Source organism: Pogona vitticeps, chromosome 3, assembly GCF_051106095.1.
Source record: "Pogona vitticeps strain Pit_001003342236 chromosome 3, PviZW2.1, whole genome shotgun sequence".
NCBI lineage: Eukaryota > Metazoa > Chordata > Lepidosauria > Squamata > Agamidae > Pogona > Pogona vitticeps.
Genome location: NC_135785.1, coordinates 215,689,614 through 215,710,397, shown reverse-complemented (window position 1 = coordinate 215,710,397; position 20,784 = coordinate 215,689,614). Strand labels below are relative to the sequence as shown.

The 20,784-nt window shown below is 38.2% G+C and overlaps 1 protein-coding gene across 2 annotated transcripts in view; it reads left to right on the top strand.

Moving 5' to 3' along the window:
• The window catches only part of GBE1 (1,4-alpha-glucan branching enzyme 1), a 197,282-nt gene that overhangs the window by 50,396 nt on the left and 126,102 nt on the right, over positions 1 to 20,784 (top strand). For both annotated transcript variants that reach the window (XM_078388996.1, XM_078388995.1), the window contains exon 3: positions 11,776 to 11,891. In XM_078388996.1, coding sequence (XP_078245122.1) covers positions 11,776 to 11,891 — 116 coding nt within the window. The remainder of the gene's footprint in view (positions 1 to 11,775; positions 11,892 to 20,784) is intronic.

Genomic DNA, 20,784 nt, shown 5'->3' with positions numbered 1-20,784 from the left:
CCTCCAAAATCTGAGGTCTTGGTTTCATGTCTGAGGGCTTCCCTTCACCATGGGCCCCTCCCCCTTGCTGGCTTTTCCCTTTTATTCTCAAATCCAGCTCCTTTTGCTTGGCCTCAAACTCAGCCCTGATCTGTAAAATTTCTTCCTCAGCCCTAGCTTTTATCTCTTTTACTTTTTCTTCAGTCTTATCTCTGATTTCTTTTAATTTAATGTCTTTTTGCTGAGTATATTTTTCAAGATCTTGCTCACTTTGTCTGACCTGAGCCTCATACTTTTCTCTTTCCGCAATTTCTTCAACTGATAAGTTGTTATTTTTCTTATTTAGGAATGTTAATTTTAATTGTGCCATTCTAACTCTGTGTTCCAGTTCCATCTCTTCTATCCTCATGGCCATTCCCCTTTTCTTGGCATCTGCCTCTGCCTGACTGATTTCAGCTCTTTCTCTGGCCTCCCTATCCAATTGTCTCATTCTAAATTCATGCTGTTGGGCTAGGAGCATTTTTCTGAGTTCTAAGGTCTGTTCTCCCGTGCTGTCACCCTGCACTGAGCCAAATTCATCCTCAGAACCTTGGTCAACCTGGGGGTCTTTCACTTCACCCATTTCTGCCATTTGGCTTCGAGTCAAGGGCATAATCCCCCCCCAGAACAGGCTGCTTTAAAAAGTCAAGCCTCAAAATAAAACGACCACTTTTTTTTTTCTCTTTTGCCTCAGAACCAGCTTTCCCTATAGATTGCTGCTGTCCTTCAGCACTACTTGCAACTGTAGCGAGTTAGAGTCTACCCCCCTCTGCTGGGCCTCTCAGCAGGCAGGCTAGATCACTGCTGTTTCACAGTTTTGCCTCAGCTTTTTTCCCGCCAAAAACAGGCTGCCTCAGAGCACCCTAATCTAGTCTCCCCAGTTGGCACGTTCTTCTACTAGCGCACCTCCCCGTGAGGCACACCTAGAAGATTACCTACGCGCTCTCAGATTGTCCCTGACTAGACCCCCCTTGCTCTGGGCACACTTGCCAAGGCTTTGCTGGACCGCTGGACAACTGGACCAGTCGTATCCCACACGCTGGACACCAATCAATGTGACAAACCCAGACCTACTGGGATCTGCCACACGTTAACTAAGCTGCCACCAACCATTCCCTATAAGAAGTCACACAGACCAGGGATGGATTTTTAAACAAATAAAGAACAAGGTTTATTTAAAACAACACACAGGGAAAATAAAATGATCAGGTGAATAGGATATAGTAACGTGGCTTAGTTTCACTCATACATACACACAGTTTGGTTCACACAGAACCCTTAACTTGAAGCACAGACCCTGAACCTATCAGTTCTGGCTAACCATACAGACACCTGAACCTCTCAGGTTGGTACTCTGACACACAGTAGTACCCTGTCTGACACACAGACTCCCACACCAGCTTCTTCTTCCCAGCTGCTGCTTTGTCTCCTCCAGCGTCTGCTGAACTTCACCACCCACGCTCCACATATATATACAGTACAGCCCCTCCTCCTGATGTCCCGCCTTCCACTCCCCATAGGATGGAACTTTCCCTCCAAACCCATGACAGACAGGTAACATCAGTGCTGTATGTAACACTTACTTTTCTACTTCTTAAAATAGAGTCCTGAAAACAGCTAGTTAGTTGCAATTGACCTTAATCATAATGGCGTAAGATTTTTTAACAATTTGTCAACCAGTTTGAATATGATTTATCATAACTAAATTGGTATTTTATTCAATCTAGAATACCCTGTATTTTGTTTAAATTAAAACTCAAGTGTGTACCTTTTCAGCAAAGTAGATTACAATGTTAGAACAGCCAAGAAAAGAAAGGAGATGTAAGAAAGAAATAGGGATCAGAAAATAATATACAGAAGGTAAAACATACTTGAATTTCAGTAATGTATTATTTTAAGGAGCTTTAAAATTGTTGGGGTTTTTTAATGAGACTCTATGGGAGAATAGGAAAACAGATGGGTAAAATAGTTTTTGAGAACTTTAGAAAGCAAAGAAGATTGATTAATGTTTTCTGGAAAAATACTCCAGGCATACGAAGACAGGGAAATATTTGATAGAAAAGAAGGTTTTAGACAGAAGAAGAAGAGAGCAAAGAAAATGTCCCATCTGAAACATGAAGTGAAAAACTGGACTGAAAGATAAAGACTGCTCAAATATATAAGAATACTAAACCTGCAGTTGCACCTTACTTGGGAGTAAACAATATTACCTCCAATAGGATTAATGTCTGAATACTGTAGAAATATGTAAGAATACACCGTCAAACATAAAGTAAGCAATTCAGCATAAAAACCTGGACCTATGATGAAATTTCTTCTTCGTTCTATGGCTAACATTCCTCTGACAGCATTCTGAAACTTATTGAAAAGCCCTACCTTCCTGCATAACTCCTTTGAAATCCTGTTTCCCATGATTTTGTTGGCCCTCTCCAGCATCAGACAGAATGGGAAACATTTTCTCATTAGAGCTTAGAGAGTACCCAGATGTATTAGGAACATTAAAAGTGTAGACCAAGACTGAAACTGAATGAGATCAACAAATAGACATCTAAGACACATTAGGAAGAATGTGATTACAAAAGGGAGAAAGTGCTACAATGTGGACAGCAGAGTATTATCATACAGAGTACTGCAGTAATCAAGAGGAAAAATATTAGAAGCATTTTTGTAGTAGAAGCAGCAAAAGGAAAGTGTGAACTTGAGCACCACTGCTTGAGATAAAAATAACAAGTTTTGACAAGAGAATCAATCCACTGGGAAGCCAGGATAGTACTGAAACACTAAATGCATTCAGGAAAGTGTGGCATAATGTTCAACATGAAATAAGAAATACAGATAATGATTGTTTCCCTGCCTAAAAAATCAGCCATGTGATCCCTGTTGAACTTGATGAGCAGAAGAAAAAGATGTAGAAGAAGATTAGTCTTGAGAGATGCCATCACACACATTCTGTGATACAGGAAGCTATAAGAGCTATAAGAGTGAATACATTTTCAGTGTGTCTGAAAAGAATGGCATAAGAACAGTGAACATGTGTACTCCTCAGAGTCTGAGTAAAGGAAAACGAAAAATGGTTGTTGTGGGTTTTTCGGCCTCTTTGGCTATGTTCTGAAGGTTGTTCTTCCTGACGTTTCGCCAGTCTCTGTGGCCGGCATCTTCAGAGCATCTTCAGAGCTCTGAACATGAACAGAATTCCTACTCCAGTCCTCTGAAGATGCCGGTCACAGAGACTGGCGAAACTTCAGGAAGAACAACCTTCAGAACATGGCCAAAGAGCCAGAAAAACCCAAAACAACCATCAGATCCTGGTCTTGAAGGCCTTCGAGAATACAATGAAAAAGAAAAACATTAACAAATAGTCAAAGAACAAGCAAATATAGAAACAAAGGTGATGTAAAGCTCCCAAAAGAAATGAAATAGACACATGCATGATAAAGAATTAAAAAGTAATATCAGTATCTACAATAAATGTAAAGCCTTGATTGTTTGCTAGAAGAAGAAAATCATCAAAACAATATTATTGTTGTTTTTAGAACAAAGAGGCGAAAAGCCCAATTGGAAGTGTAAATATACAGTTAGAGATGTTCATTATCATTGACTGAAATCCAGTAGAAAGTCACAACTAAAAGTAGGCCCATAAAGTCAGTATAGATTTGGTGGGTCACCTTTCTAAGTTCCATTGATTCAGTGGGCCTATTCTAGTTGTGACTTACTACAGGATTTCAGCCACTTAGTAGGAAAACAGGGAAAGAAGGGGGAGGGAATCATGCTAGCAAAAAGAAGCAGATCTGTCGAAGCACATACAAACAAAACTGAAAATAACATGTAGATGTATAAATTGGATTTGTTATTTTACAGGCGGCAGACTGCTAAATTGTAATAAGAACTGGTGGGCATATTCTTATTTAGATGATGATGTTTTTCATTTTAATTTGGATGTTGGAAAGAGCTTTATACTTTCAAATATGGTCCTAGTGTGAGTAAGAAAGTGTCAGATGAATTGCAGTACCACCACCACCACTCCTTTTAAAGAAAAGTATTTGGTTGCATAAAATTACACTTGTGTTCATTGGATGGGAGTTACATTTAAATTGTTAGACTACTGCCTTCATTTAAATTGTTAGATTGCTGTGGATGGAAATATGTGTTGATAAAAAAGAGAAGAGGCAAAGCAGCAAGAAATGCAAGCTACCCAGCAGCTGTCACTCTGTGTATTACAGAGAGGTAGCCTATCGTTTCCTTTGGCCATGGTGATTCAGTGATACGATCTGATCTCTAGTTAGTCTTAATCTTCTAGCTTGGTACTGTGAGCTTTGTACTGATATGTCTAGGAGGCTAATCCCAACCTGCAGCTCCACTACCATTTCAAAGTTTACTATGCGTATCAGGCTTCCTTCTTCTCCCTTTAGCAGGATTAAAGGCATAGAATGCAGCACAGCTTCTTTTCAACAACAGTATAGAAAACATACATTTGTCAGATTTTGCTTGTCATGCAAAGATCTAAAATTTTCTTGAAAAATACTGCATTTATCTTTTTATAAAGTAAACATAGCTATTCTCAGATTCTAATACAATTAATTAGTATAGTATTTGGATTGAATCTTCTTTAGCCCTCTAGATGAAAAATTGTCTCAGTCACCCAGTACATCTGATTCCTCATCAATCAAAGCAGAAGATTCATTCCCAAAGAGACAGTTAATATAATCAAAAGGCCTAAGGAACAGAAAGTTGTCATTAAATGCAGATGGGTATTAGTAACATTCCCATGAGGAACTGGTCTCTAAACCTCCTAAGATATAGAAACAGATTGACCTTGATGTGTTTTCATTAGAAATTATTTTCACCTTCCTTTAACTCAATGGTAATGGTGCCAGAGGTTGAGTGTTTGATTCTCTATTGTGCCTTCTGTGAGTAGAGCAAGCCTATTTGCCCATTGGTGAGCTGCACAGTCCCAGGATGCCCTCAGAAGAACAGAAAGGTAAACCACTTCTAAGTGTTCTGTACATTGAAAGCCATGAAAAGGGTCATCATAAATCAGAAGTTGACAACACATGATTATCACATTTTGATCAGGTTGAAATATCTCAAACGTATTTGTTAGTTAGTTTGTTTATTGCTTGCATGCTTGCTCGCTTCCTTGCTTGTTCACTTGCTAGTTTAGTGCTAACACTACTCTGGGTGGTTTACAGATTAACACTAAACCCCCTCAAGATCACATAACAATACATTCAGTATGGTGATTCACAGATATGGGTCTAAAATTTATACAAAAGAAAAACAAGGAAAAAAATTAAAAAATATTAACAGCATCCCGGGGATAGGTTCCTGAAGACAGCTTTGTATAATTGTTCTCAGTAATATCCTGAAAATCATAGAATTCTTCCTTTATATTTTGTATATTATCTGTATTCTTTCTTTGTATACAACATTTAGCAGGTATTTGGGACTATAAAATAAATCAAATACAGAAATTATAATTAACTTAAGAAATACTACAGAATTTACAATCCATCTTGAAGCCTAATTCTTTTTAGAGTCCAGAATTGAGACATGTATGACAAATATCTTGAAACTACTTTGTTTTTCAAACCACATGTCAGTTTAAAAAAGAGATTAATGCAAACTAATTTTTCTATAGTTTGTGAAACACAAGACTCTTTAGAATCTCCTTCTTGAAGAACAAGTTAGAAAGAATTAAAGGAATGTAGGAAGCTGAGTGAGGGAGAAAAGGTTCACCATTATAAGCCTCAACACACTATTCTGATCTCTAGTTTGCACAGTTAAAACTAATGTGCCAATTGCACCCATTTCTTGAGAGGTCTGCTTTGGCCTTGTTTACGCATCCCAAAGAAAAGGATATGCAAGAAAGCAAAGTGGCTGTCCAACTAGGCCTTACAAATAGCAGAGAAGAGAAGGGAAACAAAATGCAAGGCAGATAGGGAGAGTTAAAGAAAATTGAATGCAGACTTCCTAAGAATAGCAAGGAGAGACAAGAGAGTCTTCTTAAATGAACAGTGCAAAGAAATAGAGGAAAATAACAGAAAGGGAAAAACCAGCGATTTGTTCAAGAAAAAATTGAGATGTTAAATGAATATTTTGTGCAAAGATTGACATGATGAAGGACAAAAATGATAGGGACCAAACAGAAGCAGAAGACATTAAGAAGAGGTGGCAAGAATACACAGAGGCATCATAGCAGAAAGATCTGGATGTCCCGGACAAACCGAGATATTGTGGTTGCTGACCTTGAGCCAGACATCCTGGAGAGTGAGGTCAAGTGGGCCTTAGAAAGCATGGCTAACAACAAGGCAGTGGAGGTGATGGCATACCAGATGAACTATTTAAAATCTTAAAAGATGATGCTGTAAAGGTGCTACACTCAATATGCCAGGAAGTTTGGAAAACTCAGCGGTTGCCAGAGGATTGGAAAAGATCATTCTACATCCCAATCCCAAGGAAGGTCAGTGCCAAAGAATACTCCAACTACCATACAGCTGTACTCATTTCACACGCTAGCAAGGTTATGCTCAAAATCCTCCAAGGTAAGCTTCAGCAGTATGTGGACTGAGAACTCCCAGAAGTACAAGCTGGATTTTAAAGGGGCATAAGAACTAGAGACCAAATTGCTAACATGCGCTGGATTATGGAGAAAGCCAGAGAGTTCCAGAAAAACATGTACAGTGGTGCCTCGCATAACGTTTTTAATTGGTTCCAAAAAAAAAAACCTTATGCGAAAAAAACTTTATGCGAAACACCATTTCCCATAGGAATGCATTGGAAACCAGTTAATCCGTTCCAATAGGCACGGATTGGCGTCCTTAAGCGAAAAAACCCATAGGAAACGTTGTTAAACGATACAATGTTTCCTCCATTGGAATGTATTGAAGCCGACGCAATACATTTTAATGGCTTTGTGAAGTCAATTTTTGCAAATTTAAGTGTGTCATAAAAGGGTCAAAAATGGTTTTAAATGCTTGGATTAGCTTCTGCACCCTCTAAAACGGATGCAAAAGTTAATTTGGCTTTGATCTGACTTTTCGTTAATTTATGGTGAATTTTTTCCCCCCAACTTTTGACAGCTGTCAAAATCTGACAGCTCCATTGTTTCCTATGGGGGAGAAAAAAATTCACAAAAAATTAATGAAAAGTCAGATCAACGCCAAATTAAGTATGCACACATTTTAGAAGGTGCACTAACGATTCCAAGCATTTAAAACCGTTTTTCAACATGTTAAGACACTTTTGTAATTGAAAAAATGAACATCGTTAAGTGAAGCAGGGGACCTAAAACAAAAAACGTTAAGCGAAGCATGGTCCCAAAATCGCTATGTGAAAATCGCCCATAGGGAAAAACGTTATACGAAGCACAATCTGACTCTGAAAAAATAAACGTTAAGCGAAAAAAACGTTAAACGAAGCAAACGTTATGCGAGGCACCACTGTACTTCTGCTTCATTGACTACGCAAAAGCCTTTGACTGTGTGGACCACAACAAACTATGGCAAGTTCTTAAAGAAATGGGACTGCCTGACCACCTTATGTACCTCCTGCGAAATCTATGGGACAGGAAGAAACAGTTAGAACTGGATATTTATTTATTTATTTATTTATTGCATTTATATCCCGCCTATCTAGTCAACGACCACTCTAGGAACAACTATGGAACAACTGATTGGTTCAAAATTGGGAGAGGAGTACGACAAGGCTGTATATGTCCCCCAGCTTATTTAACTTATATGCAGAATACATCATGCGAAAGGCCGGACTGGAGGAATCCAAAGCTGGAATTAAGATTGCTGGAAGAATTATCAACAACCTCACATATGCAGATGATACCACTCTGATGGCAGAAAGTGAGGAGAAATTAAAGAACCTCAGCTGCCTAGAGTGGTCCTCGCCCGACCAGATAGGCGGGATATAAAATAAATAAATAAATAAATAAAATAAAAATTAATGAGGGTGAAAGAGGAGAGCGCAAAAAATGGTCTGAAGCTCAACATCAAAAAAACCTAAGATCATGTCCACTGGTCCCATCACCTCCTGGCAAATAGAAGGGGAAGATATGGAGGCAGTGACAGATTTTACTTTCTTGGGCTCCATGATCACTGCAGATGGTGACAGCAGCCACAAAATTAAAAGATGCCTGCTTCTTGGGAGGAAAGCGATGACAAACCTAGACAGCATTTTTAAAAAGCAGAGACATTTTCCAGTAGCGATGTATGGAAGTAAGAGCTGGATCATAAAGAAGTCTGACTGCCGAAGAATTGATGCTTTTGAATTGTGGTGCTGGAGGAGACTCTTGAGAGTCCCCTGGACTGCAAGGAGAACAAACCTGTCCATTCTAAAGGAAATCAACCCTGAGTGCTCACTGGAAGGACAGATCCTGCAGCTGAGGCTCCAATACTTTGGCCATCTCATGAGAAGAGAAGACTCCCTGGAAAAGACCCTGATGTTGGGAAAGAGTGAAGACAAGAGGAGAAGGAGCTGACAGATGACAAAATGTTTGGACAGTGTCATGAAAGCTACCAACATGAATGTGACCCAGCTCCGGAGGCAGCTGAACACAGGAGGGCCTGGTGTCCTCTGGTCCATGGGGTCATGAAGAGATGGACACAACTTTTAAATCTCTTTTAAAAATTGATTATATTGACCATTTTTAACATGATACTTATTTAATTCTTTTTAAAAATATTTTACTCACATTTTTAAGCTTTTAAATGTTATCTTTTGTTTGTTGTAAGTCACCTTGGGTCGTTTAAGGAGAAAGTCAGGGTAAAAAGATAAATAAATAAATAAATATTCTTTATTAAAGTGAGATGTGTTGGCTAGTAATCTTAAATGTGACTATGATGTGCAAGCTTTAAAAGTGCTTGTGCTTCCAGAAAAATTGGGGATCCTTTCTGTACACACTTACCTATGGAAGGAAGTTTAATTTACATGATCCTGTTTCCAAGCCTATGTGACGTCCACCCTTGTGCCCCTTTTGCTTGACCTTCAAGCCTCAGAGCACACGAAGGCAAACATTCTCCTCTTTAACACTGCTGCCACCAGGTGATCCCTAAATCACCATTACCTCAGAAAGATTCAGGTCCACTCCTCAAGTTCTTTTAAATAAAACTTTGGTTTATTGATTACAGAGATTGATTCATAAATATCTTCAGTAGCTAATCACACCTCAGAATTTCCCAAACTACACACTCTATTACTTTCTCTGACTTTTCTCTACTGCCTGACTCTTACGTTTCTCTTACTGACTGACTGACTCAGGCTCTGCCTCTTATAGCATCTCTCTCGGCTCCGCCTCTCAGCAACATTAATATGCATGAACTATTCCATTACATAACAAACATGAACCATTATATAATACAACAAAACCCATAGATCTAATAAATGGAGAACTCTACAGCCTAATTCATAATTCGAGCTAGCCTGTTTCCTTTCCTCTGATTCTCTTTTTAACCACCAAAAATATCTCACAATCCAAGATAATGGTAATTCAGAATCAATGTTTCCCCTTTATAATTGAATTTACTGCAATGGCAGTAGAATGGGCATTTTCTTTTGAGATGTCTTCTTTCCAAGCATTGATTCAGAATCAGGGAAGACTGAATGATGCTGATTTCTCATCTTGCTCCCTAAGCAAGATCAAGCTATGAAACATGTGGTCTTATGGAACATAGCAATGACTATTGTTTCTCACTACTTGTTTTACTGGTGTAATAGCAGCCGTGCACATAGCAGTTTACTGAATGCAAGAAGAAAGATCTTTATTTCAAGAAGCTTAAAATCTAAAATTCAACAGGGTAGAAATGGAAGAGGAATTTGAGGGTGTTTCAAAAACTGGATTTAATGGGGAAAGAACATGGACAGAATATTCTTAAGAAAACCCCTGCATGAAAGGACAAGCATGCAGAAACACACCCCCCCAGCATTGGCTGGCCACCATACAATTGTTTGTGCATGTGATTTCATGACCAGTTTGTTACTAGTTATTGAAGGGACAACCTACTGGAGGGACATTTGTGTTATTGGCTGTCCATGATCATATGCTGTTTCCTGAAAACATGCAGGACTGTGGCCTGTATGTTTTCCTCGGTTATACTTCATTAGGCTTGAATATAGGCTTAGATGTTGTACTGCATGGCCAAATGTGGATTTTTAAGAGGAATTTCAGGGAGCATCATTTCAGTGTCTGTTCTAAGCACATGAGTCTGAATTACATTTGCCATGCTTCTGCCTCCTGTTTACAAACCTTTCAGGTTGACAATTCTCTTCAGAAGTGCCAGTACACGTTATTATTCTCCATGCTACTAGGATGCAAGAGAAGGAAGATGTGAGTGCTCATCACAAAACACAGCAAGACTGGAACTGAATCCTCTTTCACCCTGTCCTTTAAAAAAAGAGAGATCCTTGTGGACACAGAAAGACGAAAGATCAATCTTTCTTTTCCTTTCCTTTTCCTTTTGGAGAGAGAATAGTTTGGCTCCCATTTGTTCATGATGACAGAATAGGATGGCAAATAAAGTCCCCACCTTTCTTAATTTTTAGTATGGGCATCCACATGTGTTGAATCAAACATTCCTCTGCTCCTCAAAGAAAATCCTAGACTGATAAGGAAGCATTACAAATGTTACAATTTGTCAGTAGTTTTAAAAGCTTAGTAGATCATGTATCTCAGGCAATTAGTAAGCTGAAGCTCTTGATATGAGAGACAGTATTGACATTGCAGTTTCCTGGAAAGCTTCTGGTAAATGACACTGAATATTTTATTTACACACATTATTGCTAAGTAACCAAGGGACTACAAGAAAAATATCAATATATTAGAATTTTGGGCTTCACAATAAAAGTCTTGTCAATATATATTTAAAAGGTCACAGGTGGTTTAATATTTTGGTGTGAAGGTAGTTCATGTGTGAAGCCACAAAATATTTTCTATTGAGGAAAGTATATTTTCAGCTGGCGATTCAGGTGTAGATCTTTCTTCCATTTCTACTCCTCATCTTCATAAGTTGGCAGAATAACAGAGAGAACGTTTAGGAATAGAAAAGCAACACTTGAAACCATTGTGTTGCCATGGCAGTTGGGCTAAATTAACCAATAGAGAAGTTATCCAGGAAGATTCCTATGATGCTTACAGTACAGGAAAATAAGGGATTATTCAGAAATATTTTGAAGAAGACATTGGAACCAGATATATCAGAATCCTTGGAAGTTTGAATGTTCTAGGAAGATGAGTATATTTTGCCAAAGTGGAAAAGAGAGAACGTGAAGAAAGTTGGAGAATAAAGATATAGGGTCAGATAATTTGGTTTGGAGTGAGAAGGGGTGTTTAGAGTAATCAGGATGCTGTGGCCACAAGTTCTAGCATGTTCTCTGACTTGTAATAACACAAGCAGGGATAGCCACGTTCAGAACAATGGGAGCTTCCACTACTGCAGTGGGCAGTGAATAGAATACAATCCTTTTTGCTTGAGGAGAAAAAAGGATAATTACTGTGAGCCTGTTTTCCAGAAAACTATTAAGGAGCACACATTTGCAAGCTTTCTTCATAAATTAAATGTGGTGGATCATTAAAACTCCTTGGTCTTTTTCAGCATGTAAAATATTTAGGTTCTCCCTATAACAGGCTCAACAATCCTGAATGAGTATGAGCTGCTGTGTGGAAAAAAACTTGATGTTCAGACTTGTATTTATAATTTTATATATGGGTTGAGCAATTTGTGTTTCATATTTAATGCACCTGTTTTCTTGCAGATAACTGGAATCCATCTTCCCACCCATACAAGAAAATGGATTATGGGAAATGGGAGTTGTTCATCCCTGCTGGGCCAAATGGATTTTCCCCTGTTCTTCATGGATCAAAACTAAAGGTACCAGTTTCAAAACTCTACTTTTGTTCTATATTCAGTCATTCAGAGTTTATACTGAAGTTTTCTTGGTGTTCTGTGATATGTCAATTTATATTTTAAAGTTCATAGGAGATTTTTCAGAACCTTCTCTTCACCTACATGACGTCCTGTCAAAATAATATAAAACAAAGGTTTCATGACTATAGTGAACAAAGGGGATTATGATGAATAACACAGGTGACTTTATGGAAAACGTAAAATGACTGAACATAAATAAGGGATTAATAGATGTTAAGAGAAACCAAGGAAGACAGTGTCGGGATTACAAGTTAGGGAAATCAGACCAGTGGAGCAGTCCAAACTATGTGTCAGGACAAAAGCAGTGACAATCCAATAATAAATGGGCACAGTTTTGATGCAATCCTGAAAGTGATGAAAACTTGCAGAAGGGAATTTTCTTGCCTGCCCACCCCCTCATCTTGACATCAGGACTAGTTGCTGGGAAATATGAATGGAAGAATGGTAATTGTATTCATGTCCTGCTTTGGGTTTCCTCTTGGCTAGGCCATTTTGGGAATGGTATTCTGGATTTAACAGGCTTTTGATAATTCGCTATGGCCCCTCTTATGTTTTGGTAAAAATTCACATATGACTATAATATGAACTGTAGTGGTTTCTCATAGTTTTGCTCTTCGAGATGACTCTCAAGTGCAAGAATATGCAGTACAGTATGGCCATATATGAAACACTTCTTTTGTGAAAAGAAGGCATCTTTGGCATGAGGACCCTGTTATTGTTAAGAAAGCTGTCATGGTAGGCATCAAAAGAGACAGCATACAGAACAAGTGTTATACAAACTGTTGGCCAGTAGCTATTACTATTGTTGTCTGGGAGGCCACCAATATATTGCAATAGCAGCATTTAGCATTATGTAAGTCAACTCAAAAAAATAATAGAATTGTTAGTTTGGGGCACCTCTAACTATGAAACTGGACCTCATATAAGCCCCAAATTTGACAAATGTTTTTTCAGTTGCAATTTTTAAAAAGTAAAGCTGTTTTGCCCCTCCCTGTACAGACTACCATTCACAGTTGCTGAAAAACAGTCTTGACAATTGCTTTGTATTTGAGTAAAAATGCTTAACCGATGAAGGAAAAGGAGTCAGATTCTGAGATCTTCCCTTGTGTGGTTTCACTTTGTGATTGGTAGTGAACAGAAGAGGGGTTCCTGTAGACCATCTTGACTTGCTGCCATAGGTGCTGTGAACATTCTGGTGGCCCTTTGCCATATAACACTTGACATCCTTATTCCTGCTGGCAACATAGGCACAATATGTAGCAATATTGGGCCATTTCTTGGCTTTTTGGATCAAGAGTAGAGAAGCACAATACCCTATATTTATAAATCAGAAGTGTTTTTGGGGGTGGGGATTGAATTCACAGACACTGGTGCAAGTCAAACTACAAATACAGTAGTACGTCGGTTTACGTGCGCCTCGGTTTACTTAAATTTCAGTTTACAAGCCAAAATCTGTAAGAAATAATGCCTCAGTTTACGGTTTTTATGGGTTTTTTTCTGCTGTACGAAAAGGATGCATCGCGTCTGGAGGTTTTTAGTGCCACCCCTATTGCTACGGCAATCTGCAGTCCGGTTTACGTAATTTCTGTATTACGTAATGTCCCGGATACGTAATTGACGGATTAATTTCGTAAACCGAGGTATTACTATATTTTCATCTTTTAAGAAGGACCAATGTGAACAATAACTCCTTAATTCCTGGGATTAATTGATTGTAATCTTTTAGGATGGGTCATATAAAATATTTTAAAATCTGTGGTATTTTTAAAAAGACTCTTAGTTTTAATAAGCTTTCATATTTTGCTAGTGGTGTTATGGACTTGGGATTTTGTGCTTTGCAAACAGTGCTTCATTTTTTGCAGAAAAAAAGAAAAACAAATGTAGTTAATATTTTAATTGTTAATATGAATTACTTAGAATATGGAGAGTCATTTCATTCAAATATCATGACAGCAATGCAGCTAATTTTTGGACTTCATTCTAGGTCTTTGGGTAAGTGATAGAAATGCTTTCATATACTTCTGTTTAGTGTGATTTGTGAAAATGCAAGCAAAATGGGCTATACAGCCTTGGTTGTCTCAAAATGTGCACAGTCTAATATTTAGTAATTTTGAGATGTATGTTATCATTATTGGTTCAACCAAACACTGATTTCAGGACTATTTGGAAAAAAAACCCAAAAGAGGAACTAGCTTGTGCCAGATGAGGTTAGAATTATGGCGAGGACCTTTAATTTAGAGCAGGGTATTGGTCACTGAATTTTCCACATTAAAATAAATAAGGAACAGAGGTCACAAACATAAAGTTAGTTTATAAAAAGTAGTGTCTACTTATTTCGCATTCTATATACAGTCCTTTTTTATTTTTAGTTTAATGGCTGGAGAAAATTAGTTATTAAAACCCTAGTTGCAGGTGAATCTCATTTTTCTGTCCAATGGGATTAACCTTATAAATCAGCTGAGGTTTGTTCCCCTGACTGTTAGCAAGTTTTCAAAATGAGTTTGTCAAATGCTGAAGGTCAGACAAGTTTCTATCACAGGATGTGAGGTAATGAAGTATTGAAAATGGATCTTCCTTTGCTTTGAGCAAAACCATACCTTAATCATACATGCTAACAGTATGCTTAGTTTTCCAAGTGCCTTGAGTTACTGTATGTGGCTTTAATAAGCAAACCACAGAAGCCTGTCTTGAGTTCTTAATGTAGGATGCACTCTGTTTCTAAGGGTAATCTATTCAGTTATATTTAGGGGGAGTGTAATCCCGTCTAAGGCAGGGAAATGGCGGGGCATCTACCAGCAGCACTTCTGACTTGTCTGGATTGAGCCTCAGTTTATTGACCCTCATCCAGACCATTATCGAGTCCAGGCATGAGTTCAGAACGGTGACTGCCACACCTGGATTGGTAGAAAATGAGAGGTAGAGCTGGGTGTTGTCAGCATATTGCTGACTCCTCAGCCCAAACCTCCTAACGACCTCCCCCAGCGGTTTACTGTAGATATTGAATAGCATGCGGGACAGTATAGAGCCCTGAGGAACCCCATGACGCAACAGCCAATGTGTCTTTCTACTTGTATGATTTCCTCTGTACCTAAATTCTAGCCATAAACAAATATGAGGAAGATTATTTCAGAATATTGTAGAACAATATTCTGCACTACCATGCAGGGCACTTTAAAAAATGCAGTAACTGTATTAGGCCAGTTAGTATGTTAGTGTTAGTCAGTAGTGTTTTTTTTATTTTTGCTTCATTTATCTTTTATAAATGAGTGTGAAGGAGGAAGTACATAAACTTATGCTTTTTATGAACTCTTTAAGGCAGTTAAAGAGTTCATCAGGCAGTTAAAAAGTTCATAAGACCACCAAGACTTTGGATTGACAACCAGCCTGAAGAAAACAAAAGTCATGGGCCAGGGCATGGACTCACCTCCCTCTATTACCATCTCCACACAAGAATTAGAGGTTATTCGTGACTTTGTGTACTTTGGCTCAACCATCTCTGACACTGTCTCCCTAGATGTCGAGCTGGTAATGCATTGGCAAAGCAGCTACCATGTTCTCTAGACTCACAAAGAGAGTATGACTTAATAAGAAGCTGACGGCACATACCAAGATCCAGGTCTATAGAGCCTGTGTCCTGAGCACACTCCTGTACTGCAGGGAATCCTGGACCCTTTGTGCACGGCAGAAGAGGAAGCTGAACACGTTCCATATGCGTTGTCTCCGATGCATTTTTGGTATCACCTGGCAGGACAAAATTCCAAATAGAGTAGTCCTAGAACGAGCTGGAATTTCTAGCATGTATACATTACTGAAACAGTGACGTCTACGTTGGCTTGGGCATGTCATGAGAATGGCTGATGGTCGGATTCAAAAAGATCTCCTGTATGGAGAATTAGTGCAGGGAAATTGCCCCAGAGGGAGACCACAGCTGCGATATAAGGATATCTGCAAGCGGATTCTGAAGTCCTTAGGAATGGACCTCAACAGATGGGAAACCTTGACACCTGAGCATTCAGATGTCAAGTTTCCCATGCCACACTAGACGCTGTTCCAAGTCCTCCATACAGAGCATATTACCATAGTCTCTCGAGACTGAAGGATGCCTAATCTAAATCTAAGGCAGCATTAGTAATGAAATACTCTATAACTCTATGCACTTAGTTAAAAAAAAAGTGATGAGGGATATAAATAACAATACATCTGATAATTTGCTTTCTAAGTCAGATCAATGAGATTATTTTTTTTATTTATTTATTGTCATTGTAAGTATATACACAGTATACCCATACAATGAAATTCACAGACACCCAGAGACCAGACACATGCACACACATAAAATTCCCCAAACACTCCCCACCCACTAAATACTACTACTACTACTACTACTACTACTACTACTACTACTACTACTACTACTACTACTAATAATAATAATAATAATAATAATAATAATAATAATAATAATAATAATAATAATAATAATAATAATAATAATAATAATAATAATAATAATAATAATAATAAGCTTATATACTGCCCTGTAATGATTAAACAGCTTACATCATAATTATGCAAGGAACGCTATGCCTCCCAGTAAACTGGGTATTCATTTTACCAAACTCTAAGACTGAAGGCTAAGGCAAGCTTGAACCTGAATCTATCAGGATTGAATTCTGTTCATAAGTAGAGACTTGACTGAAATACTGCAGGCTAACCTCTGTGCCATAAAGCATAATAGTAATAGTAATAACCTGTTCCCACGTTAAGCATGGCTGATCACAGTACCTGGCTTTATGTTATAAAGAGCAGTCAGCTTACACAATTAATTTTAGTATGAGTGTGAAGTCTCAAATGAAATGTTATACCAGCTCAGTTCTGACCGGGTTAACAAAGGCTGTGTTTATGGCTCAGGAGATGGATCACATTTGAAAAATCATCCACATTTTCCCTGTGAAACACCTGTTGTGATCAAGCAGGAACACAGCAGTGCTATCAATAAAGTCGAGTGCTTGAGATGTGAACGAAGTCATTTTCCAGGACCAAGACCATAGCCAGAGTTTGCCTTCAGAGCCAGGACTTCCAAAGAAGACCACTTTGGCACAAGGATGAGGAATATAGCGCATAAGAGAATAGCAAATTGACATGAAATGTATGAAAGAAGATAATGAGATTATGTGCCTGCTCTTTAGTATTGATGACTGTCAAGACATAGAAAGACTGGGGTGGAGGCAAAAAGATGCAGTTTATACAAATAAACACCAAGGACACAGTTTTTCAGAGCAGAACATTGCAGATCATAGGTTCATCATATGGAGAAACAATAACGTCATGCAACCCGAAACTGCACACGTTAAAAAGGAAATGTTTATTTGGCGAAGAGCATTTATCAGAAAAACATACAGTCCCTTAAACCACAACAAAAATAGTACTGATGTCAATATGGAAGAAATATCTAAGATACTCAGCAATCTACCAGATGCAGCAAGCAGTATTAGTATTAACAATGGCTCTGTACATGCCTTTGGTGAATGGAGCTCAGGCTCTCCAAGGAAATGGGTTTGTCCCATCAAATTTTCCTTTAAAATACAACAATCTGTAAGGTTTCTCTGATATGCTTGCACAGGATAACATGACTTCTTTGGGAATGAAGAATACTAGTCAACTGTTGCTATTAGTACTCAGTGGTAATGTTAGAATTAGTCCATTTATCTAAATTACTAGTACTTTGAACAGTCAAGATAGTAGTCAGTGAAAATACTGGGTTTTTAATGTTTTTGTTTTGTTACAGACATTACATGTCTTCTGGAATTATTTAAATCCTATTCATTAGCAAATTTATCTTCGTAATGTCCTCTTACTACTTGCATCTGAAGATGGTTTTCCTCTTCCTTCATACATGAGATTATGTCTTACACTAAGACATAACTCTTATTCCTGTTCGTTTTTTATACACATCAAAGACTTAATGCTGTTTTTAATTATTATAGTTAAAGCCTTGATTAGAAGTCATTTTCACCAAAATACTTGTAGTGACTGAAGTTGCCTGTTAAATATCAACTGTGGATTCAGAATTGTCTTCTGATGCTGTTGTGAATGTATACTAATGGGCAGCCTCCTTTGATAGCTGGTTTTATAATTGAGTTCTGATGAAAATCAAACAGAAAGGGAAGTCAATTTCATCATTAATTTCAGCTTTGTTTAACTGACACCGTAGAAGCCTTTCTAATTTGTCTCAGAGTAATGGGGGTGGAAAACCAAATCAATTGCAGCCTAGCTTGCCTCACCCATCACGGTGACCTTCAAATATCTCTGACAACACCTCCTTTCTTTCCTAAATAGCTCCTTCTCTATCTCCTGTCATCCTTATATTTCAGTAGTCAGCACTCCTGGTCATGGACAGTGTTCATAGTGGTTATGCTATGGAGATGGGAATATACATCTTTGGTCACTTGGGATAACCAAAGATGGAAATGAGGGTTAGTCTAGTCCCAATGATATTCTTGAATACCATCATTGACTTTCAACTATGTGTAGAAGTTATGTCATTCTGAAAAAGTAAATGCATTCCGAAGAAATAAATTGTTTTCACTAAGCCATGGGTCTTGTTTTCCAGATGGTAAACGTGTACCAGTACATGCTTGGCGTATGATATCAGCTGGCTGTTTGCTAGCATATGTGATGATAATGTATCTTTATTTAAAAGTCAGTTGCAAGTGTTCCATCATACCTTAATGTGTTAAAGAAAATGAAGCAGAAAGGTAGATCTATTCAGGGATACTCTTGCTTGGTTCTCCAGTATTTCTGTTGAGCTGTGAAAGACATAACAAATAATAAGCAAAGCTAAAATCCAAAATCTGAGATTGTGGTTATATAGAAGAGTACATCTTAATACATTCCCAAATGAATTTAGGGGAAATTAGAAAACCAAAAACATAAGCCCACATATGGGCTGCTTAAATCTCTTTGGTTTCTATTGGATAGAGTAGCTAACTCAGCAGGGCAACCTCTCAATGAAATTTATTTTAATAATGAATTTGAGACAGTTTTAGTTTTCACCAAACCAATTTCAGATCCATAACATAGTTTTAAAATGTCTCCAGTGATCCACATGTTCAATTCAATATAAGAAGCTAACTTCCTTAAGTTTTTCTTGACTATTTTCCTTTGTGTTATTTGCATACCGGTAAATATCCCATAAGTGTAATGCAAATTAATGACACTGGGAATTTTTTGAATAAAATTTTCAAATCAATACTATAGCACCCATTAGTGAACATCATATAACAGGGTAGTCCAGAATTTGGTTTGGGAAAGCCTGTGGATAAGACACAGTGAGAAGCTTTGGATACGTGAAAAATGGGTGTGATTTCCTTACAGACAGCCTTTCTGTCTTCCTTACCCTTAAATCAGCATGTACATTGACTTGCCTCAAAGATAATCCAGTTATTGTATATGAAATGTTTTGTATTGCATGCTTTTCTATATCAGTACTAGAGACCCAATAAAGAATCATGTACACTTTATTGAAAATAATAATCTGTTTCTTCTAATGCCTATGCTTTACTCTGGGTTGTTTATTCCTGAATGGAAAATACGTTCAGGCCTTCTAGAGAAGCAGTGCCATTAGTTTATATTCCTTAAATGTGGGTCAGATCTCAAGTATATCTAGATATAAGTAGTCTAGTATCATAAGTTTGGACTGTATATTTAATAGGTCTAACATCTAGGGACAAAATCTTACTGGAGTAACAGTGTGCAAGAGGAATTACACAAGTAGTGTGTGCTATATTAATCAGTCATGTATCATGAAGTCAGCTCCAACTAACAGCAACTCTTTCCTGGGTTTTCTAGCTATGGAGCACTCAGAAGTGGTTTGCCATTCACTCTTTGGATATTTTATTACAGCGATGATGAATCTATGACATGCGTGCCACAGCTGGCACACAGAGCCCTCTCTGTGGGCACACGAGCCATAAGTCGCCATAGAGAATTACGTACCCATCATCCAATCCCAGATTTTGGCACTCCCCTCTTCTGGTGCAGTGGTCAAGCAGAGGTGTGCAATGGCAACCATTTACCAGTCTAGCCCAATGGGGGACTGGAGGACCAGGAGGTATTTCTTGGTTAATACCGCCCATGGGGGGGGGGAAGAATCAAGTATTTAACCCTTGCAGTGCAGGAGCAGTTGTTTCTTCTAAACTAAAACCTGAGCATTTGGGTTTTAATTGCAGTATTGGCAGTTTGAAATAAGTTGATTTTGTGTTGCAGTTTCGGCACTCGGGCTCAAAAAGGTTCACCATCACCGTTCTATGACTATGCAGCTTGTCTAAGACTACAGTGGCTCGATCTTCTCCCAAAAGGCACAGTGGGGAATCAAACACCTGACCTTTGGTTCCACAGCTAGGTGCCCAACTCATGGAGCTATCCAGCCAGGTGTGAATCACATACTTAGTCATGCTCTGGTTGCAAAATTGATTGCACACTCAGTTGCACAGTAGGTAGTCGGTAGAAAATGTAAATTGCTTCCGCTATTGCCCTTATACACACAGTAAAATTGAACAGGGTCCTAGCCTAAATGTTCAAATTTGTGATATTATATTTTTAAAAAAACATGACTTCTTCTTCTTCTTCTGGAATGAGGCTCTTGTTTATGTACAGTATTTTTCTCCTACATTGCTGTTTGAGCAAGAAGCTATAACAAATAATAAGTAATACTGTATCTATAAATATAGTTGCATATACACACAAAAAATCTATGCTATGTAAAGCGTCGCTTCCAGCTGCGTCACTTCCTGTTTAACATGTACTCTGGTTGCTTTTCCATAGTAGGCAGTCC